The 14,689-nt window shown below is 39.0% G+C and overlaps 1 protein-coding gene across 3 annotated transcripts in view; it reads left to right on the top strand.

Annotated features, from left to right (window-relative positions):
• The window catches only part of LOC113016065 (glutaminase kidney isoform, mitochondrial), a 31,141-nt gene extending 20,362 nt beyond the window's left edge, over window positions 1–10,779 (top strand). For all 3 annotated transcript variants that reach the window (XM_026158570.2, XM_026158569.2, XM_080297689.1), the window contains exons 8-18: window positions 5,351–5,383; window positions 6,336–6,394; window positions 6,612–6,678; window positions 6,963–7,013; window positions 7,114–7,290; window positions 7,543–7,674; window positions 8,053–8,145; window positions 8,791–8,852; window positions 10,108–10,184; window positions 10,262–10,325; window positions 10,491–10,779. In XM_026158570.2, the coding sequence (XP_026014355.1) occupies window positions 5,351–5,383; window positions 6,336–6,394; window positions 6,612–6,678; window positions 6,963–7,013; window positions 7,114–7,290; window positions 7,543–7,674; window positions 8,053–8,145; window positions 8,791–8,852; window positions 10,108–10,184; window positions 10,262–10,325; window positions 10,491–10,635 (960 nt within the window). In that variant the 3' untranslated portion in view covers window positions 10,636–10,779. The remainder of the gene's footprint in view (window positions 1–5,350; window positions 5,384–6,335; window positions 6,395–6,611; window positions 6,679–6,962; window positions 7,014–7,113; window positions 7,291–7,542; window positions 7,675–8,052; window positions 8,146–8,790; window positions 8,853–10,107; window positions 10,185–10,261; window positions 10,326–10,490) is intronic.
• Window positions 10,780–14,689: the final 3,910 nt, after the last annotated feature.

Genomic DNA, 14,689 nt, shown 5'->3' with positions numbered 1-14,689 from the left:
AAGCTCCTAAAACAGTCAGTGATCACTGTTGACCCTTGACCTATTATGGATGGATTATCTCAGTTGTTCTCCTGGCTGAAGTTTGGTCCTTTTACAGCATCCTGCCATGCGATTACATTTGTTCCTGACCACCGAGAACACTCACGGTAACTTTTATCGAGTGGAAAAAAAGTTAGTTTGTTTATATTATGCTAACATAGCTGTGTCGCTAGCGGTCACGTAGCACATCATTATATACCAGCTAGCCAAACTTCAGTAACCCTACAAACGTCACTGCTGTTTAGTTTTCTGTCTTCATTTATGCTGGAAGTGATAGCAGAGCTGTACGTTTTAATTTGTTTCCAAAACCCCGCAGTCAGGACATGCTATATTGTATTTAGATAGAAGCTAGCGAGCTAACTTCCTGCTAACTTCTAACTCCGTTAAATGTCATAAATTCCGTTTTCATGGATGCCTGGATGTTAAACTCAATTGTTACACCTGGTAGAGCAGAACGCTGATCATTTTATTAAAGATGAAAGACTTTAGACAGTTTTTCAACTCTCAGTAATGCCACAGTGATATATGGACCTGCAGCGGAGTTTAGACCCAGACACGGCTAGTGACGTCAGACTGAACAACCGGATAAACAGCCCAGCTTTCCATCCTTAAAAAGAAACATTTTATGTTGGTAATGTTATGATGAATCATCTCGTGTATCTCTTTTGGTAGAAACATTGTATGAAGATGATTGTTTCAAATGAATATCCAGCTGAGTGGACATAATGTATGTCGTCAGCAGAGGAAAAAGGTGAACTTTTCCACTTCTGATAATCATTCCCACAAGATGTAAAATCAGCTTTCTTGAGTCCCAGCCAATCACTGTTTAAATCACTTTAAACGCTCTCCTTTGTGATGTACCTTTTCAAGGCCCGTTGTGTGGTTTTATGTGTTGTTGCATATTTTACAGCATTAGGATCTTTGGGAAATTATGACCACACAGCCTCAGGTCAATGACGTTGGTAATTTTTCCTTTTTAATTATTTTTTCCCTTATTTGATCTGGATTTGTGAGAAGCTTTAGCCTCCACATGGCTGTCTATGAATGTTTTAATGTTGCTTTTTATACTTTTCCGCCTGCATTTCCCCTCCCCCCTCAAAAAAACCAAACTGTTTATACACCTGGATTATAAACAGTGCAGCTCTGGCACAAACACTGGTTTTATATCATACTCCATTCTTCTCTGGAGAGGGAGCTCTTTTTTTGTGCATATGTTTCTTTTCAAGCAATTTGTTTGTCTTTAGTAATCGGTATGAAAGAATAAGTCGTGTTAGTGGCGATGCTCGTAAATTCATGGGGATGTTTTGCTGTCTTTATTCAAAAGTGTGGTCCGTCAGTTTGAGAAACTTTTCTGGCGGCAGATTAAGAGCTCCATCATATGTTAGAGAAAAGCAGGAAGAGTCACCGTTTTAATTCTCTGAGAGTGATGTAGGGCTGCTCAATTAATCGAATTTTAATCACGATTACGATCTGGGCTTTCAACGATCATTAAAAATGACTGAGCCGATTATTAGCCCCTCCCTCATTTATCCGCGACACCTTAAAGGCCGGTCCGTGAAAATATTGTCGGGCATAAACCGGTCTGTGGCGCAAACAAGGTTGGAGACCGCTGATTAAGAGGACCCGAGGGAAGCTCGGAAAGCTAAGCAGAAGTTATTTGGAGAGTGACTGCCGTTGGTTGAAAAGAGAGTTTAAAAAAAAAAAAACTTCAGTGGTGTTGCACACTATTTTATATTATTTTTTAAAGTCATTGTTAACCCTTTAAAGCCGGTCAGAGCAGCACGCTCCGTTTTGCGTAACTATTTTTAAATCCCTGTAGAACCTGAACCGTGTAAGCTAGCGCAATAATTTGTTTTGCATATGAAACCGGAGGAGTTGTACTTACATCTTATGCCATCAGCTTGTCCTCGGTCACGGTTTCGTTCCACATATAGCTTTGCAAAAATTGCATAAAAAGCGCTTGCAGGAACAAAAACATAATATTCCAGAAACACGCTTTGCCGTTCCTATCAGCTGTTCGTAACACTTCCCACAGTGAAATGATGCACCTGCTGTTTTCTTTGCAAATTTGCATCATAGGATTGTTTTTTGTTTTTCCTGCAGTATATAAAAATTGCTGTATCTCCAAAATAAAACTATGAAGACACTCAAAATAAATTTCCTGTGGTGGGAAACTATTTTTTGCAACTTTATTGTATTTAAAGTTTTGAGGGATAAACCTCTTAAATTTCTCCAAGTAGAAATATATGTAAACAAAACAAAAGCGATTTTCAATTTTTTTTTGTAGTTTATTGCACTTTTTTGCAATTTATGTAATTACTATGGACTTAATGCATACATATTATTAAAATATGGGCTATAACAGTTGTATTGATGTATAGCAACTTGAAATGCTCCCACAAATGGCACTACAGCATGTAAAAAAAATAATATAAGCTCTGGTGGACTTGGTTCTATAGTAGGTCTTAAAGGGTTAAATAAATATCGTCAAATAATCGTGATCTCAATTTCAGTGAAAATAATCGTGATTATCATTTTTGCCATAATCGAGCAGCCCTAGAGTGATGATTTGTCATGAGCAACAAGGACAATATAACTCCAGAGTGAGTTATGTTTTCACAGCCATCTCCAGAGTGCCTAACTGGATTTATTTATTTCTTTTTATCACTTGTTTATTTACAGAAGCAATCATTTGTTCACGATGTCAGAGAGTTAGGGATTGGTAGGCACTAGTGGTGCAACGGATCACTGTTGATCCGTAATCCGAACCGATCCCACTCCACGGTTCGGCGCGCACGTGATCCGAAGATTCGAAAAAGAAGAAAAAAAGTATGTGTATGGTGTGCGTGGTCAGTCTGTCAAGCCATAGTTATGGCCAGCGCTAGCGGTCCAGGTGGAGAAGCAGAGGAGTTTGCGGCGTTTAAGCAGCCCTTTGCTGCCCAGTCCGTCCAGGATAAAGCTATTACAAAAGCTACTGGGGTGTTTAGCTGCAGACGTGAGGCCGTATTCCGTTGTGCAAAACAAGGGGTTTAAACTGTGATGAACGTGCTTGCATGATATCCTGTTGCGCATCCACTTCAGTGACAAGATCGTTCCAAGCATGTATGAACAGGAAAAGTCTAAAGTTATGGCTGAACTGTCCCAGGTGTCTTCTGTTGCCCTAACTACAAATGGGTGGATCTCCATGGCAACGGCAAGATTCGTGAGCTTAATTAGTTTTTATATAATTGCGTGGAATGAGTCTTGAGTTGAATGTTTTTTAATAGGCAAAAAATACTTAAATAAGTAAATGGCGCGTTAAATTTGTCTTTTTGGGTTGTTTTTTTTGTTTTGTTTTGTTTTGCTGATCCTAAAATTGAGCCGATCCGTAGCTTAAAACCATGATCCGATCCGAACCGTGAGATTTTGGATCCGTTGCACCACTAGTAGGCACTGGACTGAACTTATGTAGATCTATTGTTTTGCATGTGTAATTAACACGAGGGCTTTCGGTGCCTCATATAATATTATTTAACCTTATACAGTCATATTTAGAGTGATGCACTGGGGAGGACAACACTGTCTTCCTAGAAATAGGGGATCAGGACCCCCGGGTCCCACCTTTGATTTTCACCTGAGGTCACAGCAGATTCATGCATCACTTTGGGAAAGCAAAATGAAAGCGTAAAGGTGAAGCTGGAGCCCAGAAAAACTCTGCAGGCAGCAGTAATTATAAATATCTGAGGTGCAGTTTAAAAGTAGAGCAGCAGCTTTCAGGGAGACTGTTACATGATCTGAAAATGAGAATTCATGCTCAGGCTGTTGAATAAAGGCAGTAACGTTCCCCGTGCTTCAGGCTTTGTTGTTCTTGTCACATTTGGCCAAAGTTTTGGTTTTTGTCTGATTTAAATCGAAGGAGGTGAGTTCACACTGCGAACCACATGACTGAGTCTGTTATCTGAGAGATAACAGTCACTCACTCCATCTACATCTACTGCTGTATTATAGTAATAATGATGAAGTTCTGCAGTGTTTAGTAAAGTTTTAAATTTGGTTCTTCTTTATAGGTTTAAATACATTAGTGCTCCGTAACTTGATCTGGATCAACTGTATAAATATTTCTGGAAATGTTTATAATTTTACTGTAATAATAATAAAAAATGTAGGGAAACATGATTTAATGAAAGGACTCAAATAGAATCGAGTAGAGTTGAAACAATTTAAATGACATTAGGTGTAAAATAAGTAAGGTTTCATTCCACATCAACATCTGTATTTGTCAGTTATCGTAATTATCAATAAAATCTGTAAACAGGTAGGACAAAGAAATGTTGGCCTCAGAAAGGCTGAAGCAACTGTTGGGCTTAAAATACAGTGGCTCCTACATTTCCCACAATGCACCAGAAGTTTTCTTTGACTTTGACCTGTAAACCGGAGCCTTTAACCCATAACCCCTTATTTTAGGGACTAAAATGACCAAGGAGTGAAATTATATTTTATAAAGCAGACGTCTTTAAAATGACTCTGCTGTTGTTTCTCATACTTCAATCCAAGTAGAAGAAAAACTTAAATGATACAAACATACTGTGATACATAATTCATTCAAATATACCTCGACAAACCAAATCTAGATGATCTGGTGACTCTGTAATACTCTGAGATCAACACAAACTGTAATGAAGTCTTCTTTACAAACATCTGGTTTGTAGAGATTCAGTGATTGGAAATCACTGAATCTCTTTGCATTTCTTTTCACTGGAAGTGAAAAGAAATGCAAAAAAAAGGCTTCAGTGTTAAAGAAACGTAATATTTCACACAATTCCCCATCGTCCACGCCACACCAACGCACCAGTTACTGTAAATGACTGCAGAAAGCTGTAGAAGCAGCAGATTGATAAATATGAACTTAATTTTGTGGCTCGCAGTGTGATTGCACCTTAAAGTCTAATCACGTAACCATACAGTAAACACGCCTGTAGTAATCAGTAGCTGTGCTCTTAAGTCACTTATTTAAATGAACCTTTTATTTAATTCTCTATTCAAAAAAGCAGAAGCCCCCGAGTGGATTTAACAATTTTCGTTCACCTCCATCTCCAGCTAGTCTCCCACCCCTAATCTTAATTCATCTGACGTCATGCCTGAATGGCCTTTTTAACTGGTCACATGAGTAGTGATGTAAACCTGCACTGTTTTCCTGCCGTAGCTTAATTTCATAGAGACGTGGATCATACGTGATAGTGCTAATGTCGTCACACGGGTGACCGTTTTTCATGCTTTTATTACTGCAGTTTTTGTTTTATGAATATTTTGATTGGTTCTGTTTGTGTTACAGCAAGGGGCAAGCAACGCTGAGAAATTTGATTATGTGAGTACTATTGGGAAGATTTATTGAATATTTAAATATTGACTGAAGGAGAAGTTTCCAAACTGAAGTTATATAAAAAAAAATGTCAGGGCTACATTATTCTTGGAATTATACCTTTTTCTTCAACACTTACACTTTAAAATTGTTTTTATTCTCAAAAATTTGATTCTAATTGTGAATATTTCTACTTTATTTTCAATTTTATTCTTGAAATTTTAGCTTCACACTCAAAATTTCATTGACATTTGTCAAATTTGAATTTTATTTTTATATATTGTTGTTTTATACGACATTATTCATTAAACATTTTTATTTAATTAACTTTTCTGTTGTCTTTAGTCTTGACATAGTTTTTACTTTAATCATAACGTTTTTACTTTGTAGTCTCAAAAGTTTGGTTTAAATCTTAATATTTAATATTCTTAATATTTAGACTATTTAAAATTACAATTACTCTTATTTTTTGAATACTTTGAATATCCCTTTGTCTTTAAAATGTAATCTTTAAACTGTAAAGGATGATTTTATTGTGAAAGTTTTACTTTTTTAAGTATTATTTTAGTTGTATAATTTCAGTATTATATTCCAAATTGCAATATTTTGGTTAAAATTTAGATTTAAGTTTATGATTTTGTACTAAAATTATAAGTTTATTTTGGATATTTTAATTGTATTGTTGTAATTTCATGTATAACTGATGAAGTTACAACAATGATTTTCTACCCAAATTTGTATATTTGTTTTCTTAAATTGAGTAAGTGTTAATGCCAGCAATTGTGACTTATTTGTAGAAGTTTCAGTTTTATTCTTTCAATTTTAACTTTAGCGTCAGCTGCTCTGCATTATCATTATTATTTATTTTTTTATATGTATGCTCAGTGTCCTTGAGCCTTCTTCGTAGTCTTGTGTTTGTGTTGCGTGTTTACTCTGAATCTGCTCTTCTGCTCTGCAGGTCATGAACTTCATGAACAAGCTGGCAGGAAACGAGTATGTGGGCTTCAGCAATGCCACGTGAGTGCAGCAGAGTTAGAAATAAAACAGATTTTCCATGTTTAGATGAAATGAAGCACTTTAATGTCTTTGACAGATTTCTTGTTTACAAAACAGTTCTGCATCTCTGAGGTGGATCTCAGGTCTCGCAGCAACTTCCTGGTTCAGTTTGAGTTCATGTAACAGGATCTGAGTCGCATCATGAAATAAACCTCTCTCCTCTCTCTGTGTGGCTCAGTTTCCAGTCAGAGCGTGAGTCTGGAGACAGAAACTTCGCCATTGGCTACTACCTGAAGGAGAAGAAGGTGAGATTAGATGCTGCTGACAACTGAGACGGGTTTTTGTTGTTTAAAAGGAAGCTTTTCTTCCTTTTGTGAACACACTATATTTGTGATTTCATTCTTAGCTTTTGTATTTTGAATTTTATTTTTGGTATTTCTGCATAAATATTAGGATTTCTGTTCCAGTAATTAATCAGTTTATCACCTGGTTTATCCTTTGATGTCTCTTGGTTTTCCTTTTTTCTGTTTGAAGAAAAGCAGCAGGTGTGTTATGAGTTCCCATTTTAAAGTGTTTTTATCTTTAACAGTGTTTTCCAGAGGGGACGGACATGACGTCCATCCTGGACTTCTACTTCCAGGTGAGTAGAGCTCATCCTGATGCAGTGGAATCACTAATGGGACAGGATTTTTGTTTGTCATTGTGATCCAATCATTCACGAATCTTTGTTTCTCAATCAGTTGTGCTCCATCGAGGTGACCTGTGAGAGTGCCAGCGTTATGGCGGCAACTCTGGCCAACGGCGGTTTCTGTCCAATCACGGGCGAGCGTGTGCTGAGCCCTGAGTCTGTGCGAAACACCCTGAGTCTGATGCACTCCTGCGGCATGTATGACTTCTCGGGACAGTTTGCTTTTCACGTCAGTATCTCCTCGTCCTGATCTCATGTTCAACCTGCTACCATCTCCCTGTTTTCCCGTTTTGCACCAGAACTTTAAAAATCTGCAATCTGCAATTGCAGGGTTTCCTATAACTTAGACAATTGAAAATACAGTGCTCTACTGTAATGGTTTTTTGGGGGGGGGTTGGGATCTGTTGGTTACTTTAAGAAAGATGTGAGCCACACTTTTAACAGGTAATCTCACATCACACATTCTCTCTTTCTGCCTCAGGTTGGTCTGCCGGCTAAATCGGGTGTGGCTGGCGGGATCCTGCTGGTCGTTCCCAACGTGATGGGCATCATGTGTTGGTCTCCTCCGCTCGACAAGCTGGGCAACAGCGTCAGAGGCATCCAGTTCTGCACGGTAACATCATCTTTAAAGTCATTTCCTGGACTATGCTTGAGTAGCTTTGCATGATTCAAAATGGTAAATGGCCTGCATTTGTGAAGCGCTTTTCTAGTCCTTAAGGACCCCAAAGCGCTTTACACTACATTCAGTCATTCACCCATTCACACACACATTCACACACACATTCACACACTGGCGATAGCAAGCTACATTGTAGCCACAGCTGCCCTGGGGCGCACTGACAGAGGCGAGGCTGCCGGACACAGACGCCACCGGGCCCTCTGACCACCACCAGTAGTTCAAAGTTCAAAATAATCCTTTATCTCCTTTATCTCACCCTAAGATACTTTTATTATTCTTTTTTAATATTTGGGTCATGTTTTCTCCTTTTAGGATTTGGTTTCCCTGTGTAACTTCCACAACTATGACAACCTGAGGCACTTTGCAAAGAAGCTGGATCCTCGCAGGGAGGGAGGAGACCAGAGGGTGAGCGCCAGCACCATCAGCCTTCATCCTTCTCCATTTTCACAACCTCGACTATTTTGACCTTTACACGCTGTAAATGTCCTTCTGCTGGAGTGCGGTGTTAAAATCCTGAATGTTTGATGCATATTTTGAGCCATTAAAGCTGCTGTTAGCTTGTGTGCTGTGATCTTCTTCACAGTGAGTAATGTCTGAGTTACATTACTGTGGGGTTCAGATTGAAAAAGACTGATCAGAAATCACCAGACATCACTACCCAGACTGCACTGCAACATAACTAACATAAGCGGAAGTTCCTTTTAACGCACCAACAGAGATCATTGATGTAATTATTTTGATTATTTTCTGCGGTTTAGAGCAGTTTGTGTTGATTTTGACTCTTAAGTGTCACCATAAAAGGCAGATTACCCTCCTTGTTTGTGGAAGCTTAATCCACAGCGCCATCTGCTGGAAGATTACTGCATCAGCTGTGTTATTTCCCAGCTTTACACAACCTGATCATTGGTGTCTTTCACTGTACATTAAACCACATGAAAAACAACAAATATTAGATTTTTCAGTTCTACCATATTTCAAAAACACAGTAACACTAAGCTATGATGCATTATTATAGCATCACGGTCTCTGCTTTGTTTTCTCGTGTTTCAGGTGAAGTCTGTCATCAACCTGCTGTTTGCTGCTTACACAGGAGACGTGTCAGCTCTCAGGAGGTACGCCAGCTCTCAGGTTTAGTGTCAGTAACACTCAGGACCGTTGGACAGCACGGAGACATTCATTTGATTTTAATTTCATATATGATTTTTGGCCACCACACACAGATAACAGGCAGGTACACAAACCTCCGTGTAGACTTGAGCGCTCACCATCTGATGACAGCATCTACATCACTTGGGCCCAGGCACACCAATTGGATTATTTGACTTGTTGGTTTGGGGGAAAAAAACTGCACTAAAACTTGGCACCAATTTAAATCAGCAGGGTCCTGCTCTCATCTTTACATTCTGCTACGTTCCTGTAAGTTAATATTTCTAAATTAATCTTTGCAGGCTAATAATATAAAGTCTTTCATTCCATTCATTGGGTTCCCACGATGGATGTGAATAAAACTACTTGACGGTTCCTCTTTTTCTGCTGTGATGTTCTGCAAACACTGCAGGATTTTGACACTTTGGAGGGGGATCTTTAGTAAACTGATCATTTTCCTGAAACTAGCGAATCATGTTTACTGGATAGTTGTCTATGGCCAAGTGGAAAGTGATTGGTTGATTTCAGTCCATTTCAGTTGAGAGCTGGATGGATACAGCCTCGCTTTTATGGGACATCTGAACTGATGTTGAACAGATCGCGTTAGAAATCATTGCAATGTTTTTATTATTTAACGTCACTTGCATTAAATCGGAACTGCTTAGTGGGAGTAGCCCACACCATCTATTGTATCCACATTTATTTTTTGTTGTGTGCCTGTCTGTCTTCAGACTAGTCCTGTAAACTTCAAGCTGCTCAGTGCAGAGGAAGGCTGTGATTAGCACATGGGGACACACCATCAGTACTGATTTAGGGACCGCTGAAATTAGCTCTTTGCATTTTCATTGGCAGAGCCTGCATTTTAAATATCAGTCAGTAATAGTCATGCAGTTGTGGGAAGCCAAAATCAGGGAGTTTGCAAAAAGGGAAAGACATCTTTGCCTGTTTTGAGTCTCTTCTGAACAGCTGAGGTGCAGCATGTCCACCAAGGAAAAGGAGGTAGAGGTCTGATATGAAGATGTCAGCCACTAGATGGCTTTTCCCCCCCAGTTTAGTCTGCAAACATCACTTCTAGTCTTTAGGTAATTTACCTTCAGCACCATCGCAAAGAGCTTGAAACTTAAAGAAACTCACATGATTGAACCAAGTCCAAATTAGTCTGGTTGTTTCCACATGGCTCTCACTCCTTCCTTCCTGCTTGGCTGTTCTGTCTTTGTGCAGGTTTGCGCTGTCCTCCATGGACATGGAGCAGAGGGACTACGACTCGAGGACAGCGCTGCACGTGGCCGCCGCTGAAGGTGAAATGCGTACAGTCAGGTTGTCGTCATGGCAATTACTCTGTTTGGTCAGCTGACCCGATGTTTGTGTGTTTCAGGACATGCTGAGGTGGTCCGCTTCCTGCTGGAGGCCTGCAAGGTCAACCCAGTTCCCAAAGACAGGTAACCGAGACCACACTTTACTTTAGTTATCTTTTTAATAAATACATGTAAAAAAAAAACAAAAACCTTATCTAGATAGATGGAGATGGAGGGAATTTCTTTGAGCCAGATGTGTTAAATGAAACGAGGTGGATTTGTGTTTAAAGTTCTTCGTGTCTGGTGCAGGTGGGGGAACACGCCGATGGATGAGGCCGTGCACTTCGGCCACCATGACGTCGTCACCATCCTCCGCGATTACCACAATCAGTACACCCATCAGGAAGGCAGCACGGCCAAGAAGAACGAAGAGAACCTGGACGGGCTGCTGTGATGGAGAATGCGCTGCTCAGGCGTGTGAGGCCGGGCGCTTGCCTACGCCGGCGAGGGGAAGAGATCAGGCGGTGCTTTAGACAAAAAACTGGAAAGATCGCAAGTAGACTCATCGCTGAAATAACTGAAAACAAACCTTTACAGTATCTGTTAGCGCAGCAGCCGCCTCCCTCCGAGTGTAAATGCTCGTCATCATGTTCTCTTTAGGTGTCGTTGGGTTTTTGTATGGAAGTGTGGAAGTACTCTTATTTTCCGTGTTTCAGCTTTTACGTTGACGGTTCTTTTTATTCTGAACATCAGCAACAGGAAGCAGCAGCAGTATAAAACCTTTGTTATGGAATGTAACTCCTCCCCCCCAAACACTTTTTGATGTGCGTTTGTGATAATCGATGTAAGATAAACTGTACATTACTGTAGTGTTTGTGTATATTAACCGAGGACGGCGAGTCTCTGTAAATAGGTGTAAAAATGTGTAGTCGATCGGTCTCGTGTGGTGATGGGTTCAGATTTGATGACAGTGTGTGTTTCAGTCAAACTTTTGGATAGTATTTGAACCATAAAATTATTCTTCTTATTTTTTTTCGTAAGCAGTTTTTTAATGTGGCGACAGATGAGTTAAAGGGTTTTTTGTTTTTATTGTTGTTGTTTTTCCACTAAAACTGGAATTTTCACCCTTCTTTTCTTTTATTTACTTTAGCAAGCCAGCCAAAGTTCAGTTCCTACTTCGTCTCCTGACCATTGAAAGCGTTTCTGCATATCAGACGCGACACTGCCAGGGCTCCTGCAGGGAGAGTGAATGACTGTAAACATGCAAGAAAATGTTTTTCTTACACTTTGTCTTAGTTTAAAGAAGTCACAGCAGAAAATGGATGCACTCAGCAATGGAGATATTTCAATACTTTTATTTTGAAAGTCTGTCTAGTGTATTTCAGTATGTGGCATAAACAGTGAGTTGATTGGTCCCTGTGAGTTGCTTTAAAGTAACTAAGGAGTACTGTGAAAGTTGCTACTACTACTCTTACTATTCTAGTTATTATCACAAATCCTTTAGTGGCCTTGTTTGAAAACAGAAAGCGTCACATTTTAATCAGTTTAAACATTTTAAGGTCTCGCTAATAGAGACCTAGAGACTTGTCGCTGAGTTGAAATTGGTTGCAAAGACTGTGTTGCTCTGATAGTCAGCAGGTTGCTGTGATCGCCTGTTGATGGCATCGAAGATGCCGACCGGTCTGCAGAGGTCTGTTCTCAGTCTTCATAATTTCTCTACCACTCAGTGAGCAGTTGGCAAGTGTCAGACAAGTTGGAGTCTTCCATACAAACTGCACAAATGCAGCAGCCTGTTAGCCACTAAAGCGAGGTTTTTGCTACACTAGTCTTTGTAATCGACCTTAAAATGAATATGCATGTTTCCCTAGCAACCTGTACGTTCTCTAGGATTAAGATAACACAGAGCAACTCGACAGTTTCACCTTACTTTTCTTTTGACTTCATAAATCATCTATATATCTTATAGATGGTTCTTAATCTTTCTCCTCATTGAACTTCTTTTTAAAACTTTATTGGTAATTCTACCAGTGTCTGACGACAGCCTCTGTAGTTTCTAGGCACAAATTGTAAAATCCCCCCAAACAACATTTAAATGCAGTGTTATTTAAATGGAGAATTAAAAGAAACTGCTTGAGTACTTTATTTTTTTCTTTCCTGCTGTAGACGTGAAAATTCCACATGTAAGTCCTCGGATCTACATCTTAATTAATCCTGCATTTTAAGCTAGTTAAAGTTGGAATTAAAAACATCCAGCATTCGTTTAACAACCAGTGAACTGCTTCCTTTGTTGATCCTCTCATTTTCTGCTGTTCAAATTTAAAGGCTTTTATTTTGGAGGAGCAGTCATACTTGAAAAGCAGATGTGTTTTTGTGTGTCTGAAGCACGCTTGACTGTTTTTACTTCTTTTTGAGCAAACAAACTGAACCAGACAGTCTGTAATGTAATCCACAACTTAGAAAATCCACAAACAGTTTTTGTTTTTTTCTCGGGTTTGGATCAGTTCATCCAGTTTACATTTCAAATTAAAAAAGGAACTTAAAGGAAGCACAAAACACCAATATTTTTGACACTAGTAGCAATAAGATGACGTGATTGTAGGATGAGGTGAACTGATCCAAATCCAAGTCCAAAGTATTCTGAATGTAACGTGTTTGGTGTCGTTCTGTTTCTTCTTCATGTGTATGTAAAGCTGCTGCAGCTCACTGAGCAAATGCAGGCGGCCCAGATATTTATTCACAGAATAAAAACATAGAAAAACCAGCTGGCTGTTTGAGTTTTATATGAATGATTTAGGAGGTTCCTTCACCGCCATGATGCTGGTTAAACCCACGACCATCTCCATCGTCACGTTTTAATATCTCTTCTCTCGTCTGAAAAGATGGCTCAGGCGATACAAGAGCTACCACACGCTTTTTTCTTTATTCCACCTAAAAAAAAAAAAGGGAAAACGTCAAGAGGATTTCAGTATTTCTTTTCCTTGATAACTCAGTGAGTAGGCTTTTTACTTCCTTTCACAGCAGGTGAAGGCTTGGTCAGATGAAAAGCAGATCAACCCTTTTGTGCTTCACTTTTCAAGCCTCTAAAAGTCACTGACAGGCCCGAGGTTGAACCCACAGCCAGTGAAAGCTCGGAATAACCGGCAAACACTGCGAATGACCGAAGACAACAAAAAGTGCTAAAACTCTGTAAATGTGTAAAGAAAAGAAAAAAGTACCTTTAATGTGATGATATAAAACTGACGTTTAACTGGCTGAAATTAAATAAGAGAGCAGTAGGTCTTAAAATATAAAACTTCACCTGTTTGTATTTGATCAAACAGATTTATTTTCCTGATATTCAAAGACTTCAACTTTTGGCATTACTCGAGTATGTACAGTAACATATTTATATAAATGTATTTACAGGCAGTATGGTTGGTGATATTACTCATGTCTCACCTGGTAACACTTATGACTGAGTAGTTTTAGTATTTTATGTGTGGTTTGTTTTTAAATACAATTTTCAGTGAAATACAAGAGAAAGTAAAAGTGATGTATTTTGGTTAGAGTGAAGGTTAAGATTGGATGGGCCCCATGAGATTTCTTTGGTTTTTAAGTCAGCCGCAGCACTCTTGACTTTGGGCTGGAGAATATTTAGCTTGTAGGAAACATTTTTGTGTACAACTAGACTAAACTTTGATCTTTAAATTCACAGCAACTGTCCCAGTCTAGAACCAGTTCAGAATAATGGAAGAAATAGATTTTAAAACCAGTTTGAAACATGGTGGCAGACACCTGAGGCCAGTAGTCAGGATTTCATCTTATCTAGATACAGTAACTCACTCCAGAGCAACAGGTTTGAAATTAAATGACCAGCATCGCCACTCCTGGAAGATCCCTCTGACCTCTGTGTGTCAACGCCAGGAAGGTCTAAAGTCTTTGTGTTGTGAAATTTGTTTTCTAAAACACAATTTTGCTCTGTGACTTTTTTCCACCTGTTGGCTGTAAACAGTTCAACAGTTATTGTTCTTTAAACATTACTAAACAAAAGTTTAAGACCAATTAAAAAATGTTTAGTCTCACTCCATTTCTTCTTGTTGCATATTGAAGCTCTACCTGGAACCTTGTTAAGATCCAACCATGCAAAATACGATTTTTTCTGCCATTTTTCGAGTCTTAAACTTTTGACTGGGACTGTATGACCCTAAAAGAGGATATCTGTTTGTACTTTGCAGGTAGACTAAGCGTATTTGAATTCTGTTTTTATTTTCTTTACTCTGAGCGCTACTGTACATAGCGCCGAAGCAGCTGAAAGACTAAAAATTGAAAACCATCTTTTTTTTTTTTTAAATGAATTTATTGAAATAATTCAGATTCTCCTGCATCTCAGTGATAGAGCTGTGAGTCTCAACTCACTTCCTGCCTTCACAAAGTCTAAACTTTATTAATGTATTAGATCTTTTCCAGCCTTACTGGCCAAAACTTTTGAAGAACATCCTTTGAATAGTATATTACCTCACAATGCTTTT

Source organism: Astatotilapia calliptera, chromosome 23, assembly GCF_964374335.1.
Source record: "Astatotilapia calliptera chromosome 23, fAstCal68.1, whole genome shotgun sequence".
Taxonomy (NCBI): Eukaryota; Metazoa; Chordata; class Actinopteri; order Cichliformes; family Cichlidae; genus Astatotilapia; species Astatotilapia calliptera.
Note: the sequence above shows the minus strand (reverse complement) of the source record. Positions and strands in the feature narration are given on the sequence as shown.